General features: G+C 41.8%; 1 protein-coding gene across 4 annotated transcripts in view; it reads right to left on the bottom strand.

Moving 5' to 3' along the window:
- Window positions 1-12,374, bottom strand: part of LOC147015596 (dual oxidase 1-like) — a 201,824-nt gene that overhangs the window by 88,302 nt on the left and 101,148 nt on the right. For all 4 annotated transcript variants that reach the window (XM_085850503.1, XM_085850504.1, XM_085850501.1 and 1 more), the window contains exon 14: window positions 1,845-1,963. In XM_085850503.1, coding sequence (XP_085706629.1) covers window positions 1,845-1,963 — 119 coding nt within the window. The remainder of the gene's footprint in view (window positions 1-1,844; window positions 1,964-12,374) is intronic.

Below are 12,374 nucleotides of genomic sequence, written 5' to 3'. Positions count from 1 at the left end.
TTTCAGATATTTCTTTAGAATCACCTTTAACAAATCACATTACTACTTTACTGCTTGAACAAATCTTTATCTTATTGCATTGGTTATTTGAAAACAGTGTCCGTAGGTTAAAATGGGAGACAAATAAATATACCTTGGGATAAAAAGGGGGTTTATTTTTCGGGGAAAAATATATGAATCGCTGAAAATCCCCCATTCATTTACATGGGGAAAAGTGAGCCAGAATCAGTATATTCACCCTACTCTTCAGCCAATTTTCTTGCTGATGAAAAATTTACTTTTGCACTTCTGGCTTCACTTCTCACCAACACTCTTCATCGTCGGACACCCGGTGAAGAAGCAGAGCAAGTCACGAGATCTCCTTGTCAACTTAATTTTAACTTGTGCAAAGATGGCAATATATAAAACGAGGAAGGCAAAAATTGAAAGGAAAGTGGTGGAACACAGTACTGTGAGCCTGAAAGGCTTGATATGCTCACGCATCCTTTCAGAATATAAGGTGGCAGAATATGGTAACACTGTTCAAAATTTTAAGGAAACTTGGACCACAAAGTTGTTGGTGGCAGCATCATGCTGCGGTGATGCTTTTCAGCAGCAGGGACTGGGAGACTTGTAAGGATAGAGGGAACAATGAATGGAGCCAAATACAGGCAAAGCCTTGAGAAGAACCTGCTTCAGAGTGCAAAAGATCTCAGACTGCGGCAAAGATTTACGTTCCAACAGGACAATGACCCCAAGCATACAGCCAAAGCAACACTGGAATCACTTCAGAACAAGAACGTGAAAATCCTTGAGTGGCCCAGCCAAAGCCCAGACTTGAATCTCATTGAGAATCTGTGGAAAGACTTGAAGATTGCTGTTCACCAAAAATCGCAATCCAACTTCACACAGCTTGAGCATAACTGCAAGGAAGAATGGGAGAAAATCCCCAAATCCAGATGTGCAAAGCTTATACAGACATTCCCAAGAAGACTCAAAGCAGTAATTGCTGCCAAGGGTGCTTTTACAAAGTATTGACTCAGGGAGCTGAATACTTTGTGAACTGGAAGGGCACTCAGAAGAGCGCATTGCTCCGCCGCATAATGCCTGATCCACGAGAACATATCGGGCCCAATACCTTTTTGAAATATCATGCAAGACAGTACTATCTCTCGATGGTGAAGAATCACTGAAATAATTATCAGATGCAGATCCAGATCTGAATCTTCACCAAAATCAAATTAATTCTTCCTTGTTGCACACCCGTTTCCACCAAGTTTCACCAGAATCCATCCCAACTTTTTGAGATACCGTGCTATATATCGATTTTGACCCTTTTCTCTCAATGGTGAAGAATCATTTAAAAAAATTTCTACAAGTCGGATCTGGATTCGGATTTCCACCAAAACTAATCATTTCGTCCTTGTCACACACCGAACCTGTCCACAGAATTTCATCCGGATTTGTCAACAACTTTTTGAGACATCCTGTACACAAACAAACAGAGACAGACAGACAGAAACGGGTGAAAACATAGCCTCCTTCACCGTCGGTGGTGGAGGTAATTAGATATTTCTGCATTTCATTTTCAATAGATTTGAAAGAATTTCAAAAAACGTGTATTCACCTCGTCATTAAAAGGTATTTTGTGGACATCGGTCACGAAGAATTTAGGTTTAACGGATTTTATATTCAGGCTGTAACACAACAAAATGTGAAGACGTCAAGGGGTGTGAATACTTTCTGAAGACACTGCAGCAAACATTGGCCTACTGTTCATGTCTTCCAATGAATTGAAAAACTTTAAATACTTTGAGTGTCAGAGTGTGACTTTTTGCCAAATAAATCACGTAACGTGTACAAACCTGTGTGCCAGAAGAACACATTTTCTTGGAAAGAGATGCTTTCTTGGGGAAGTACAGTCTTTAGTACGTTCGAAAACGTCATGTTTTGAATGATGATGACTTCATCGTCTGTAAAGAGGCTGAGTAAACAAAAACAACAGATGCGTTGATGTGGCAAAAAATAACTGAAATAGAAAATAAACTATGATTAAAAATGCACATTTTTACAATGGCAATCTTAATGGAAAGGAAGAATAGAGAGGACGAAAAGCGGGGGAGGGGGGGGGGTGGAGAGAAAGAGACAGACAGAGACAGAGACAGACAAAGGTTGCAGCATATTGGACGAGTGGGAATAGCAAGTGCTATTCACAATTCTACCAATAATCTTACTTTCATCAGTGACCCCATGAGACTCTCTTCGGCATCACTGGATATTCCTTTTACTTCCCGTCCCACACCCTCCCAGATGTGACAGACCCAGTGTTTGTGATCATAACAGTTTTACAGTCTTCACCATGAGTTTGCTTTCCTCTTCAATCCTGATGGAATATATCTAGATTCATGTCCCTTTCTGGATGAAGGATCTCTTCTTTGTATGTAGTTAAGCCTGGTGTTGGCTTAACGCTTAAGGTGGCTGACTTATTTCTAAAATCCTCAAATTTCATCCGATTGACTTGATAACTGAACAGGATTTTCATATCAGGTCAGTGAATTTAAACATCTATTACTATCGAGGTTATCATCGACCAAAAGGTCAACAGGCCCAGGGTCAACAACTAAGGTGGTCTTTTTAAAATCCTCAATTTTCATCCGAATTACTTGAAATTTGAAGAGCATTTTCATATGAGGTCGCTGAACTCAACCACCGATTAATTTTGAGGTCAACGTAGACCAAATTCATGTCAAGTCGCTGAATTCAACCTTCTTCTTCTTCTTCTTCTTCTTATTCTTCTTTCGGCTGCTCCCGTTAGGGGTCGCCACAGCGGATCATCCGTGATGATCTGCATAATGATTTGGCACAGGTTTTATGCCGGATGTCCATCCTGACGCAACCCTGGTCACCTCTTACGACACAGGGATATGGTACACCTATTCTAACCGGGGCATACACCGGGCCCAGTACACTGGTACTCACTACGCCGACCTCGGAAGGATGACAGGCTGAGTCAACCTCCTGGTGTGTATTAATTTAAGCGGCCAATGGGGCTTGAACTCAGGAATTTTTGGATCCCAAGCCGCTACCCTAACCATTCTGCCAACACCAGGCTAAGTCGTTGAATTGAACCACTTCTTATTTTTGTGATCACCATGGGCGAAAAGGCCAACAGAGACCAAAAACTCAGCATAGGCCAAATTTCTAAAATCATCAATTTTAATCCAATTCACTTGAAATTTGAAGAGCATTTGCATATCAGGTCACTGAATTCAACCACTTATTAATTTTGAGGTCAACATAGACCAAAAGGTCAAAATAGGCAAAGAGGCCAATTTTGGCCAAATTTTCTAAAATCCTCAATTTTCATCTGATTGACTTGAAATTTGAAGAGCATTTTTATGTCAGGTCGCTGAATTCAACTACCAATTAATTTTAAGGTCAACACAGGCTTAATTTCTAAAATTGATCAATAGGGCCAAAAACTAAATATATCACTATATCTCAAAAAAGTAGTGGACGAGTTATGACAAAACAAGATGGATGAGTTTAATAGGTGACCAGAACAAGCGCATTGGATTTGGGTTCGGATCCAGCCCAACAGTGGGATAAAAAAAACGTGAACTGTTCCACCTGGCAGAGGTATGCGCTCCACCGAGTGCCATTCTCCTTTGTTCCGTTTTGCCATGTTGTCACCGAGTGATTTTTCATTCTTTCTGTCTGCTTGTTTGTCAATCGCCTCAAGGTCACAATTCTAAACCAAGCATCATGAAACTTTACTAGGTTGTAGGGGTGGTCTCAACTGAGAAGCATATTAGATTTGAGGTTAAAGGTCAAAGGTAATCTTGATGTAAAATATATAAAATCGTAATTTTTCATTTGATTGATTTGAAAATTAAGCAATTGCATAGTGCATCACTGAATTTGGAAACAAACTATTTTTGAGGTCAAAAGGTCAAAGGTCAAACTTCTACAATCATCAATTTCAATCTGAAAAATAATCAATTTTAATCCGATTGACCTGAGCTTTGATTAAAATGATCAAACTTAATTTTCATGAAATGGACAATTTATGTATCCATGGCAACCATTGGAGGAGTGGGGGGGGGGTGAATTTTGAAAGTATCATGCTCTGCACGACATCTTTTTCTTGTTTGTCTGTTTGTGTGCAGGATATCGAAAAAAGTTGTGGATGGATTCTGATGAAATTTGGTCGCCTTTTGGGTGTGTGACAAGGATGAACCGATTCGATTTTGGTGAAGATCCGGATCTGTATCCAGCGACTAGAATTTTTTTGTGATTCTTCACCGTGGATAGATGGGGTTGATATATATATATATATATATATATATATATATATATATATATATATATATATATATATATATATATATATATATATATATATATATATATATATATATATGTACACATCACGATATCTCAAAAGGTTGGAGACAGATTCGGATGAAACTTTGTGGACTGGTTGGGTGGGTGACGAGGAATGTTTTATGCGAGAATGTTTTCATTTTTAAAGTGATACTTCACCATTGAGAGATGGGGCCAAAAATGATATATAACACGATATTTCAAAAATGTATTGGGCCAGATATGTTGTCGTGGCTCAGGCATCACATAGCACCTACCAATGCTGAAGTGGGATGGTGCATTTTACGAGACATCACCTTCAGGGCTGCTGCTGAAATTCTCAGTTTTGTTTCGCGTAGTCACAAAGTCTCGTTTGACGAGAACGTCTCCCAGATCAAAAGTTTCTTTAACTCCATACATGCAGCTCATCTTCGCTGGATTGATGGTAGAGGCTCAGCGAGTAAACTCTCCTCTTACTTGCAACTTAGGAGACTCGCACAGTCATGACTACATTCCATGAAAGACTGCTGGTGGGCAGCAAGAGCAGAAGAAATCCAGGAGGCAGCTAATACAAATAATCTCAAACACTTCTATGCTGGTCAAAGACAATCAATGGACTGTCTTCTCACGGTATCGCCGCACGCCGTAGCTCAGATGGCCAGCACCTAAGAACAGATCCAACTAAGATACTGGAGCAATACGCTGAACACTTTAAAGGTCCCATGACACTCAAAAGTTTCTTCTTATTTATATATTAACTTGACCTTCCCAGAGAAGAAATCACCCATGTTTCTTTTTGAAAATCAATAATGGGATAATTAGATCAATATTTCGAACATTTGTAGTGCTTTTCACAACTTGCTATGCCCCACCCCTCAAAAAAGTGGAGTTCAGCAAACTGCAGGTCACGTGCCCGTTGACATCTCCAGAAGGCGACTTGCTCAGAGTCGATTGATTAGACGTTGCGCGCCGTATAAAGTACGTACAAATGCATTGTGCACACTTATTTGCTATCTCACTGATCGTCTTAATACCTGTGATTGTTTCGCGAAAAAGAAATTCTGCTTCTGAGCCGTGTATGCACAACAATCACGAGGCAATTATTTATCCCTTTACTACCTTGTCATCGTCGTGTACAAATCCAATACATGTATGCACAATAAAGGGCTATACCATGTCCACAAAACATAAAATGTGACTGTAGAACCTTTCCATTAAAAAAGAAACTTACAGGGACATACAAGTAAAATACTAAAGATTAATATTGCATCATTTCAAGGCAACCTGCAACCTGAGATAATTTTAAAATCAAACAATGTGAAAAACCTGCACCCACATTTTGCAGCTTATTGAATTGTTCATTGAAACCAGCCTGCTGGGATAGGCACGATTCCACATACAGACAAGGCAGGTATGGCTGCACTCGACATACATGGGTTTATTCTAAAGTGAAGTTACTGCTTCCATTGGCATGCTATTCATTAACAATGAGCCAAAATGCTGTAATAAATGAACAGGGAAAAATATGTTGGCACAACAATGATAGACAAATTTATCTGTCCTTTTACACGACCTCATAGCCACGGGACTCTTACGCATTGACTTTTTCATTGTGTGCATGCTAATACAAGTAACTTGTCAACTCTAGAGTCGAGATTCGTCCGATAAATCCATCGTCCGTCCGACTAGACCGATAAATCTGACGTGCTGTAGCTTTCTTTTATTATCCGCTTTTCTTCATTGTTTTCTGCTGGCGCTACATGACGACAGTAGGAATAAAATAAATAAAAATGCAACAGAACGTCAGATTTATCGGACTACTCTCGACAATTGTATCGCAGGGTGTGTTCTTCACACAAGTTTTCATCATATCCGGACAGCGAGATTGCTTTGTTTTATGCGTGGAGAGATACGGCCGATGACATGGGCTGGCCTTGCTTGCGATTCATTCGCCACGGAGCAACATGTCCGCTGTGCTGCCGCTGGTCACGTCAGCTCACTAAAATATTTCTGATATTGAGCAGTATGCAAGTCGAATTTACATTAGAGAATTACGAATAGGATTTAGTCTAACCAGATATTATTGCCAAGTCTTCCTTCGATGTCCTCCCGATCATCATGAACTCTGGGAATTTCATCGCCAGTTTCCTCTGATTGTCCTGCTTAGGGCTTGAACTGGTAAGGCCGTATTCCATTTCCAGCTGCCTGAACTTCACCTCCCATGAAGATGTTATCCCACAATTCTCCATCTGATTCAGACCAAAATCCTTCATTTCTCTCACACTCACTGTCGCTACCAGACAAATCAAAGTCCATGTCATCCATTATTCAAAACCAAATATTTGATTTTTTTAAAGCAGAAATGAACGAAGCATTGGAGACAATCAATCGAATGTGGAAACGCACAGAAAGCCAATACAATCACATAGACCACCAACCCGAGTAATTTGCGTGCAGCCTTTGTTGTTCTGGAGATGACGTCATGTGGGTTACGCATCGTTCAGTAGATTTCGGCAGAATTTTAGGGGCGTTCCCGAAGAGGTTTGTTTTTTTAATTTTACATTTTACAGAATGAGTATTGTGAAAAAATAGTCAGATCAGAAATCACGATGAAAAACTCTTATAGGACATATATATATATATATATATATATATATATATATATATATATATATATATATATATATATATATATATATATATATATATATATATATATATATATATATATAAAAATAAATAAAAAAAATGACCGTTTTTACAGCCATTTTTCCCTGCTGTGCAGGGGTTTGGCTTTTTCTTGAGGCAATGTTTTTTTTTTTATGGCCGGATGCCCTTCCTGACGCCAACCCTGGTCGCCTCTTACGACACACAGGGATATGGTACACCTATTCTAACCGGGGCATACACCGGGAAGGACATATATATGTATATATATATATATATATATATATATATATATATATATATATATATATATATATATATATATATATATATATATGTATATATAAGCAATTTCAGTACTTTTGAGTGTCATGGGACCTTTAATTGTGTCCTTAATTGCCCCTCCTCCATCTCGGATGCGGCAATTGACTCTCCTCCACAGCGGCCTATATTAGAAGACCTTGGCCAACCTCCGGCTAAAATGGAGGTCACCAGAGCTATCAACGAGATGTCATCTTGAAAGGTCCCTGGCGATGATGGTATCCCTTCTGAGGTTTTCAAGTGTGGTGATGCCAACCTCCTCACCCGACTGACCCAAATCTACATTACCATGTGGAGTGAGGAGTCAGTATCCCAGGTCTTCAAAGATGCCACAATTGTTCCTCTGTACAAGTGCAAAGGTGATAAGTCGTGTGTCGACAACTACCGTGGCATGGTCTGACTCTCTACGCTACCGGTCAAATGTTTTGGAACAACCCTATTTTTCCAGTTTTTACTGAAATTTAAGCAGTTTAATGCTTCAATGTACTCTGATATTAAAGCATAGAACAAATAAACAATTGCAGATAAAAAAAGAAATCATGGAATAGTTTTGTTGAACAAAATTTAATCTAAATTTTTGACTCATCAAAGTAGCCACATTTTGCAGATATAACATCTGAAAATACTCGTGGCATTCTTTCTACAATGAAGTTCTTCCCAACACTGTTGCAGAAATTCCCACAAATGTGTTGCACTTGTCAGTTGCTTTGCTTTCACCCTTCTGTGCAGTTCATCCCAAACCAGCTCGATGGGGTTTAAGTCTGGAGACTGTGCTGGCCATTCCATGAGTTGGAGCCTACAGTCTTGTTGTTTTCTTATAAGGTCGTTCTGACATAGCCTGGAGGTATGTTTTGGGTCATTATCTTGCTGGAGGATGAACCCCTGACCAAATAGGTGTAGACCAGATGGTATTGCATGGAGCTGCAAAAATCTGTGGAAGCCCTTTTGGTTTAGGGTGCCAGTCACTCTATGCAAGGTGCCGACTCTGGATCCAACAAAAGAGCCCCAGATCATTACGCTTCCTCCTCCATTCTTGACAGTTGGTGTCACACACTGAGGAACCATCCTTTCACCTACTCGACGGCGTATAAAAACCCTGCGTGATGAACCGAAGATTTCAAATTTTGATTCGTCAGTACATGAGTCCTTCTTCCAGTTTTCACTCGTCCACTGGTGGTGCTTCATGGCCCAGGCAAGCCTTTTTCTTATTTTACCATCTTAGCAATGGCTTTCTTACTGTCACTCGACCTGTCAAACCTGCAGCTCGAAGTCTTCTCTTCACAGTTGAAACTGAGACTTCCTTACTTTGACCATTGTTAAGCTGTGCTTGAAGCTGCTGTCCTGTGAGTCAACTATCACACAAGCTGTTGACTCTCAGAAACTTGTCTTTTTGATTGTGTTGTGGCTTTGGGTCTGCCAGATCTCTTCCTGTCAGAATTTCCTCCAGTTTCCAAGTGCCTTTTGATGGTGTAGGAAACTGTACTCACTGACACCTTGGTTTCTTTGCAATTTCTCTAAAGGAAAGACCTACACTTTTAAGGGTTACGAGACAACCCGTGAACCCGTTGTGACAGCGGTTGATGAAAAAAATCATTTCAAGAAAAAAATCAAAGATAGCTCCAGCGAACTATACTGCTGAGCTTGTTTGCATTGATAAAATACTCCCGAAGAGTACTTGACTGAATCGGGAATTGATTTTTCAATAAAAAATTTTTGTTGCTCGATTTGAACGAAACTTGATACAGCACACCGCAGGCGAATGGTGAGAAAGGTGGCCCTACAATTTTTGTGCTGTCATGTTCAGTTTTGGTTGTATTTCGGGAATATACATACATACATATATTCATAAAAACAAGATGAAAGTTTTAGTAATATATAGATAATGGTCTGTCTGTCTTCCTTTGTTAATTGTCTTTTTCTCACCATTATGATAGCAATATATGACTTGCTGCAGTGCAATATTGTTCAAATAATGCTTCAGAGGGTGCAGCAACACAGTCTGTTCTGACACTGCATTTATACAGACAGAGGGTTTGTAACTAATCAACAAAAGTTGGGACACCTGTAGGAATTGTTTGCATCAACTTTCAAGCCTTAATTTACTTCCATTGCTACAGAACAGCTGCAGTCGCGAACCCATTACTTGTTCCCTGAAAAGGGCCTTTTTAACAACTCTAAATTTTACATTATTTTTCAGTTTTTGGAAACCTAAACTTTTTTTTGTAACCTCTGGCAGTTTACCGCTTAGGTTTGTACCATTTTAGGTTATTCACTGGACTTGACCTGCTTAAATTTCAGTAAAAACTGAAAAATGGGGGTGTTCTAAAACTTTTGACCAGTGGTGTATTGCTGGGAAAATACTTGCCCACATCATTCTTAATTGCATGTCATCAACAATTGCCAACATCATCACCCCCAGAAAGCCAATGTGGCTTTTGCGCTGGATGTGTCATGACCAATATGATGTTCTCCCCTTGTCAACTCCAGGAAAAGAGAGAACAACATTGTGACTTATACATAATCTTTGTCGACCTTACAAAAGCGTTTGATCCGGTCAGTGGAGAAGGCCTGTGGAAGCAACTGCACAATGTCGGCTGTCCTGCTAAGTTGGTTAACATCATCAGATCTTTCCATGATGGCATGGTTGCTCATGTGAGGGACGATAGATGTACTTCTGAGCCTTTTCTATGGCCAACTTTGGACTCTAAAACCAACTATGGCCTCTAAAACCCTTTTCTATGGCCAACTTAAATTTGATAAACAGTCACATGGTAGACAAAGGGCTCGTCTCTGGACGCGTTCGGGCAGGGTTTGTCTCTGGACACGTTCGGGCAGGGTTTGTCTCTGGACACGTTCGGGCAGGGTTCGTCTCTGGACACGTTCGGGCAGGGTTCGTCTCTGGACACGTTCGGGCAGGGTTCGTCTCTGGACACGTTCGGGCAGGGTTCGTCTCCGGACACGTTCGGGCAGGGTTCGTCTCCGGACACGTTCGGGCAGGGTTCGTCTCTGGACACGTTCGGGCAGGGTTCGTCTCTGGACACGTTCGGGCAGGGTTCGTCTCTGGACACGTTCGGGCAGGGTTCGTCTCTGGACACGTTCGGGCAGGGTTCGTCTCTGGACACGTTCGGGCAGGGTTCGTCTCTGGACACGTTCGGGCAGGGTTCGTCTCTGGACACGTTCGGGCAGGGTTCGTCTCTGGACACGTTCGGGCAGGGTTCGTCTCTGGACACGTTCGGGCAGGGTTCGTCTCTGGACACGTTTGGGCAGGGTTTGTCTCTGGACACGTTTGGGCAGGGTTTGTCTCTGGACACGTTCGGGCAGGGTTCGTCTCTGGACACGTTCGGGCAGGGTTCGTCTCTGGACACGTTTGGGCAGGGTTTGTCTCTGGACACGTTTGGGCAGGGTTTGTCTCTGGACACGTTCGGGCAGGGTTCGTCTCTGGACACGTTTGGGCAGGGTTTGTCTCTGGACATGTTTGGGCAGGGTTTTTCTCTGGATGTGTCCGGCCAGTGTTCATGTTCGGACAGGAGTTTGTTTCCAGACCGTTTTTATGGTTTGTTCAGTAGAAAATGGATTTCAGACTTAATTTTGTTTCAATCTTCACTGTTATTCTCTGCAGAATCATTTTGATGAAACGGTATGAATCGTAATTAATGCTCCACTGCACGTCTGCTTTCCCTTCCTCTCACCTCATACTGTTTTCCATACCCAATTTTCTGCATCTCCCCTTCTTAATCCCCTTGCCCACATTTCTTCTTCCACCACCTTCAGCCAAGTTTTTCTCGGTCTTCCCCATCCTCTACTTCCGCCTACACTCATTTCCAACACTCCTCTCACCCAGTCACTTTCATCCTTCCTCAGCACATGACCCAACCATCTCAACCTGTTTCTCTTCACAACCTCCATCACAGACTCTCTATTCCCATCATCTTCCGCAAGTCATCATTTCTCTTCCTCTCTGTCAACGATACTCCACACATCGACCGAACCATTCGCATTTCCACCCTTTGTTGCTGCTCCATGCTCAGTACCCATGTCTCACTCCCATAAATTATCATACTCCTCACACATGTAGCATACACCTTTCCCTTCAGCTTCAACGACACTCCCCTCTTCGTCAGCACGCCACTCAGTTCCCGAAACTTCTTCCATGCACATCTCACTCCAGCAACCGTCGAAGAGTCTGATCCACCTTCTCCATTCAGCATGTCTCCTTGATACCAAAATGTTTTCACACCTTCCAGCTTCACGCCATCTCCAAGATCCAACTCAACAATGCCTTCATCTGCAGCTCCCTCTATGCACACCTTACACTTGAATGTAGCTGCCACACTGGTGAATGACCCTCTCACCCCACTACATTTTCGATGAACCCATTCAGCACACATTGTACACTGAATGGAGTTCACTCCAACACCCTTCCTGCACACAGCACACGGCCACTTCCCAGTCCTTTCCACCTCACCACATGCTTTACCACATGCTTTACCACTTGCCATCACCTTCGTCTTTCCGATATTCACCTTCAAACCTTTTGCCTCCGTGCATTCCTTCCACTTGTTCATCTTCTCCTTCAGTCCATCCATACTCTCTGCAATCAACACCAGATCATCAGCATAGAGCAGCTCCCACGGTAAACCCTCCTTGACCCACCGAGCCAGCACCTCCATCACAACTACAAATAGAAGTGGAATTAGTACCGACCCCTGGTGCACTTCCACCTTCACTTCAAACTCACCACTGTTCCCGTCCTTCGTCCTTACAGCTGTGCGCTCTCTCTCGTACATTGCCATCACTACTCTGATCAACCATTCCTCCACTCCTAACTTCCTCAATGCCCATGTCATTACTTCACGTGGAACCCTATCAAATGCTTTCTCCAGATCAACAAACCCCAAAAACAACTTCTTCCTCTTCTCCATGTACTTCTCCTGCAACTGCTTTACAATAAAAATTGCATCTGTCGTTCCTCTTCCTGGCATAAATCCAAACTGCATTTCGTCAATCTTTACCTTCTTCCTTATCCTCTTCTCCAACACCCT

This window comes from Eptatretus burgeri, chromosome 12 (genome assembly GCF_056783735.1).
Source record: "Eptatretus burgeri isolate ZD-2024b chromosome 12, Ebu_testis_v1, whole genome shotgun sequence".
In the NCBI taxonomy this organism is placed as follows: domain Eukaryota; kingdom Metazoa; phylum Chordata; class Myxini; order Myxiniformes; family Myxinidae; genus Eptatretus; species Eptatretus burgeri.
Note: the sequence above shows the minus strand (reverse complement) of the source record. Positions and strands in the feature narration are given on the sequence as shown.